This window comes from Myotis lucifugus, unplaced genomic scaffold (assembly GCF_000147115.1).
Source record: "Myotis lucifugus unplaced genomic scaffold, Myoluc2.0 scaffold_5411, whole genome shotgun sequence".
In the NCBI taxonomy this organism is placed as follows: domain Eukaryota; kingdom Metazoa; phylum Chordata; class Mammalia; order Chiroptera; family Vespertilionidae; genus Myotis; species Myotis lucifugus.
The window spans coordinates 1,608-7,203 of record NW_005876459.1 but is presented as its reverse complement, the minus strand read 5'-3'; the positions used below and the strand labels follow the sequence as shown (position 1 = coordinate 7,203).

Below are 5,596 nucleotides of genomic sequence, written 5' to 3'. Positions count from 1 at the left end.
AACAGCAACCCAGTTTTGGGAGGGCCCATGTGGGAAGGAGCTGTGCCAGCTGTGCACCCTCCCCCCAGAGAAGCCGTGGTGTGAAGTGGCCGGGGGGCGGGATGCCTGGGTTCAGAGCCCCTCAGTCCCAACAGCCCCCACAGCCCCCAGGACCGAGGGTAAAGTACTCGACTCAATGAGTCCCAGTTTCCCCATCTGATCGACCAACGAGGGCAATGAGGTCCACTGCGGAGGTCACTTTACAAACAGTGCTCAGGGCTCCCCTGCCCACCCTCAGTGGCGGCCATGGGGTTACCTTGCCACCGGGGGTCCTCGCCCAGGATCTTCTCGATCATGGCCTGGCTGGCTAAGACCCCAGGCTGCAGATCAGGGATGCCATCCCCACCGCCGAGCTGGCCGTTCTGCAAGGCTTCCTGGGCCTGCAGCTCCCTGCGACCAAACAACACAGCGATTACGGCTCTGGAGTGTGTCCAAGCCCCTCCCGAAGGTGAGAGACTCACTCGGTTCTACCACTTTAAGGAGCCCCCATATGTCCCTGGAGAGGCTGGCAGCCTGGAGGGCTCAGGACAGTATCCTGCGTCCCTCGGGCACCCCCCTGTCCTGGGACAACGGTCTCAACCCAAATCCTAGTGACTTGAGAGCTGGGTGGTGTTTCATAAGGATTCGCTCATCGCTCTCACCCCCTAGGGAGCTCCACATTGCGAGTCAGAAGGAAGGAAACTTTTTAGAATAAAATCAAAGCCCAGGAAAAGAGCTGCTTAGGACCAGTGATGCCTGAAACTCTGGGGAAGTGAGCTGGTTCCCCGCCTGCCCGGGGCGGGACGCCCACTCACCGGATGTCACACACCGGGGGCCGCAGGTCCAGGGGGCCGTGGGCGAAGGCGCAGTGCGGCCCGTTCTTCACGCAGTGGCCCCGGGCGTCGGTCTCGTGGATGCACGTGCCCGTCTTGTAGTAGCGCAGGTGGTACTTGCGCTCGGTGTCGCCGGTTGTCCGGTGCAGGTACGGACACCTGGGGAGCAGAGGGGGGACACGGGCCGTCTGGGCCTTAGGGCCTGGGGACAACCTCAGCGCAACCTGCTCCACTTCTGGCTCTTTTATTCTTTCCCTCAGCTATCTGCTCTCCCGAAGGATGGACATCACTGACGGACCACTTGCCCCTGATCTGGAAGCCTTGCCCAGGGCACTCCGACCCCCCCCCCCCCGCCACATCCCTCAGTTACACGTGGTAGAACACACAACACCGAGTTTCCCTGAAAACCATCCTGGATAATTTCTTGAACAAAGTGTGGAAAAACAAAGTTCACTTCCAGGCCTCAGCCACGTCACTCGTTTCCTGACAAGCGTTACCAAATACAGAGTGGGTGGCCGCTCCCATCCCCCATCCAGGCACCTGAAGGAGGGGGGGACGGAGTCTGGGGAGAAACATGGGAGCCATGGCTGGAGGAGGACGCTGGTGGGAGACAGGCCAGGAGAGAAGCGAATGGGGATGGAGGGACGAGAGGGGCAGTCACACAGGCCAGGGGCGGCTGTGAGCCGCTCGCTCCCTGAGAGGGTCACACGGTCTCAGGCTGCCGAGCAGTGACCCGGTCCCACGCTGCAGGGAGGCAGCAGCTGCAGACGTGGCTGAGAAGGGTTCAGTCCATGTGCAACATGGGGACTGCGCCTGCCGCGAGGTGGGTCCCCCAGACAAGGCACCCGGCAGGAGGGGAAGAGAGACACAGGGATCCTTGTGGCAATGACCCCTTGAGCAGCCTGAGAGTCGAGGCAGGGCCAGATGCTACAAGCCCCCAAACCCAAGGACAGTGAGGCTTGGGAAAGGCCCACTGCCACCTTGCTGTCTGACAGGCGGTGGACTTGGACCTGGATGCTGGGGGGCCCTGTGGGCATGGCTCCCCACACAGAGCACAGATGGGTGGCGCTTTGCCACCTTACAGGACCCAAAAGTAAAGTAACAAACCACTTAGTAACCATCCATTCTAAACCCTTATCTTCTGAGGAAACTAGGCTCAGAGTGCAGGCAGCTCACCCCAGACCTAACTGCGCGCCTGGGTGGGCAGGGCCTAAGGGGAGACAGACACACGACGCCAGGTAAGTCCCCAGGTCACTGGAGCCAAACAAGCAGAAGGCAGGTTAGAAGGCCGCTGGGAGCCCAGATTCACACCCAGAAGAGCTGGATGAAGGGTCTCCAGAGATGTCTGTGCACCACAATCGTGGCAGCATGATGCTCACTAGCTCAGAGCCGGAAAGGACCCAATGCCCATCAGCTGATGAACAGATAAGCAAAACGTAGTCTTTGCAGACAACAGAATACTATCCAGCCATAAAAGAACAAAGTATTGACACATGCTACATGGATGAAACCTGTAAAATCTCATGCTAAGTGAGAGATGCCAGACACAAAAGGACACTATTCCACTCACATGAGGTCCCTAGAACAGTCAGATTCATCGGGACAGGAAACAGAGGAGGTTACCAAGGGCTGGAAGAGGGGCGAATGGGGAGTGACTTTTCATGGGGGCAGAATTTCTGTTTGTGGTGATGGAAAGAATTTAGAAAGAGTGATGATGGTTGTCTAACACTGTGAATGTAACTGATGCCGCTGAAGTGTACGTTTGAAAATGGCAAATACTGCCCTTGTCGGTTGGGCGTCGTCCCATGTACCAAGAGGCTGCCAGTTCTATTCCCAAAGGCCCAGGCCCAGGGTTGCAGGCTCAATCCCTGGTAGGGGACTGGGGGAGGCTGCTGATTGATGTATCGCTCTCACATCAATGTTTCTCTCTCCCCCTTCCTCTCTTTCTAAAAACCAATTAAAACTCTTTAAAAAAAGAATTACTATCATATCACTATGTATTAGTGTGAAAAGGAGATGTTATGCATACATACAGCACTCTACGTGCCCACAGAGAGGATGACTGTTTCCTTTGTGTTCCCAACAAGGAGTTCCAAGAAACATTTTTGGGAGATGTAAGTGACATGACAAAATATTAGCATAATTACTATATCCTAATTAACATACCCTTGCCTAAAATCCCTATTATAAAGTTATAGTTTAATATATATATGATATATTTTATATATATTTTATATTTATTTCAAGCTCCTCCAAGCCCTTCCCTGTGTCCTCACACAGCGCTGCCATGTAACACAGTTTCTGAGGATGTCAGGGAGAACCCCCTGCCACGCCAGGGAACCTGACCTAGAACACAGGACCCCTCCCCGTTTACTCATACAGACTGCTATCATCATAAATAAAGAACCTGAAGAAATAAAGAGACCAGGAATTCACAGAACAATAGACTAGGGAAATAAACAAAGAATCTACAAGACAAAAAATGTCATGGATCATGACCACGGAGGCAGTTGTCATGCGAGGCCCCCTGCTCCAGGACAGAACCCAGAGGGGGCTGCGGAGAAGCAGACGCCATGGCCGGAAGAAAGCCAGAGCGCGGCGACCTCTCTGGAGGGGCGTCTGGTGACACGGAACGAGACGGCGGTGCATTTACTCTCTCCCCGAATGACCCACTTCTAGAGACCGGCCCAGAGACAGCTGGCAAAAGAGAAAAAGACGGCCCCCAACGCGATCTCTGCAGGGCTGTCTGTCACCCTCAAAGCTGCAGACAACCAAAGCCCTGGAATAAACAAGATGGCAGTGCAGCTCTGAGGAACAGGGGGGTCAGTATGGACAACCAGGGAAGGGGCGCCAGGAGGTACTGTGAGGGAAAAACATGAAGAAAGGGGTGTTTATATGGGAAGATGGGGAACAAGAATACCTATATATCTGCTTATATCAAAAATTATGGAAGGAGCAGCAACTGTTCAATGGGGAGAGAATTTCAGTTTGGAGATGGAAAAGATCTGGAGATGGATGGTGATGGTGGCTGCCATGTGAATGGACGTAATACCACTGAAGTGTACATTGAAAAAAGATAAGGTGGTAACTTTTATTACGAAGTAAACAATTTAAGCTACTAGGAAAGCCACCACTTTACAAAAGCAGTTCCAACCTTCAGACCTACCTATGCATGTACTGCAAGTCAGGCATAAGAACCCCACAGGCTGGGGAGAGGGCACCAGCGCACCTGAGCTGAGGCAGCCTTGAAGTTTCTCTACAGAACTCACTCCAAACAGCCACCACCGCTGCACTGCAGCAGAGGGCTCCCGACTTCCCTAATGCTAAATCTAAAGTGTCATTTGTTCCCTAACGGCCCCTCAGGGTAGCTCTGCGCATCACTTGTTTCTTCTCCAGTACCATTGCCACGGCAACTAGTGTCAGGCCAAGGCCTCGTGTTCCCCAGCACCGAGCACCAAATAGACACTACTATGTCACTCAGAGCATGTCACCTTCTTCATGAATTAAAACATGAACTGACCTTAAAATATTGGAGGACATTTAATAAGAAGAAATTGGCTTCACCTTAAGAACAGCTAAGAGGTGAAAGGGAAAACCTCAGAGAACACCCAGTGACAAAGCCAGGCCCTCTCCCAGGCTAGGGAAGAGGCCCCCGGGGACGGCCTGACACCACTTGCAGATTCCTCCTTGCGCAGGAGTGCACTAAGCCATCCCCAGGATGGCTGCCAGCCTTGCAGCACTTGCCAAAGTCAGGGTGACATCCATGGTTCTCAAACTTGTCACAACAATTAGTGACCTGAACAGTGTCACTCAAACAGGGCTCCTGATGGCATGGCGCAGGGGCACATGGCGTGGTGCACGCCGGCCCCCGGACGTAGCTCCACCAGAGGGCTGTGGAACCACTGAACCAGGATGGGAGGAACAGGGAGGAACACAAGATTGTCCCTAACCAGCCAGGCCTAGCAGCTCAGTTGGTTAGCCAAGGCTGTGGGTTTGACCCCTGGTCAGGGCGCATGTAAAAACCAACCAATGAATGCAGACATAAGTGGGACAACAACAAAAGACTGCCCTATCCCTAAGGCTCCAGGAGAGCCTGAAATTGCCCCTTTCTCACCCGAAACAAAACTGGGCCCACCAAACTCGGACCTACTGCACAACAAGACCAGTCTGTGTGTGTGAGACCAAGGTGGCCACCGAACTCAAACCCACTGCGCATTAGCATCCGCCTGTGAACTGGCCTGGGCCTGGGCCAGGGCTCCCACACGGGAAAATGGGTCAGAATCACCTGGAGGGCAAGTTCCCCGGTGATGCTGCTGCTGCTGGTCTGGGGCTGGTCCAGGAGACACACTGGGCTGAGAATGACAAGCAAGATGACCCCCTCCACGTCCTCCAAGCTCCGGCACAAGTGGGAGAGCAGAACACAGCACAGAAATGACTGAGGTGCAAAATGGAACAGAATGAAGCAACCTGATAGGAGTTTGGAAAATGAGCAATGGCAGAAAGACCTGAGTGCTGCATACAACTGGGGGGCAGGGTCAGAGGTCCCGGGGTCAAGGTGGGGGGATGGTAAAAGGGTGGAGCTTATAGGGAGAAGCCAGTGTGTCCTCTTACTGCCTCTCCTCTCAGACACTGGGAGTGGGGGTTTGCCAGCCCCCCATGTTGACCACATCCATCTGTTCATCCCTGGGCCTTGCAGCCTCTGGCTTCCAAGGGCTGCCCCGAACTCCTGAGCCAGGACAGTGACC

At 54.3% G+C, this 5,596-nt stretch overlaps 1 protein-coding gene across 1 annotated transcript; it reads right to left on the bottom strand.

The window, feature by feature from the left end:
* Positions 1-295: 295 nt before the first annotated feature.
* LOC102428275 (putative E3 ubiquitin-protein ligase UNKL) lies at positions 296-5,286 on the bottom strand (the record flags this gene model as incomplete). The annotated part of the gene is made up of 4 exons (XM_023749307.1): positions 296-429; positions 834-1,010; positions 2,422-2,480; positions 5,137-5,286. Coding segments are annotated over 4 exons (520 nt in total), but the record flags the coding sequence as incomplete, so codon positions are not given.
* Positions 5,287-5,596: the final 310 nt, after the last annotated feature.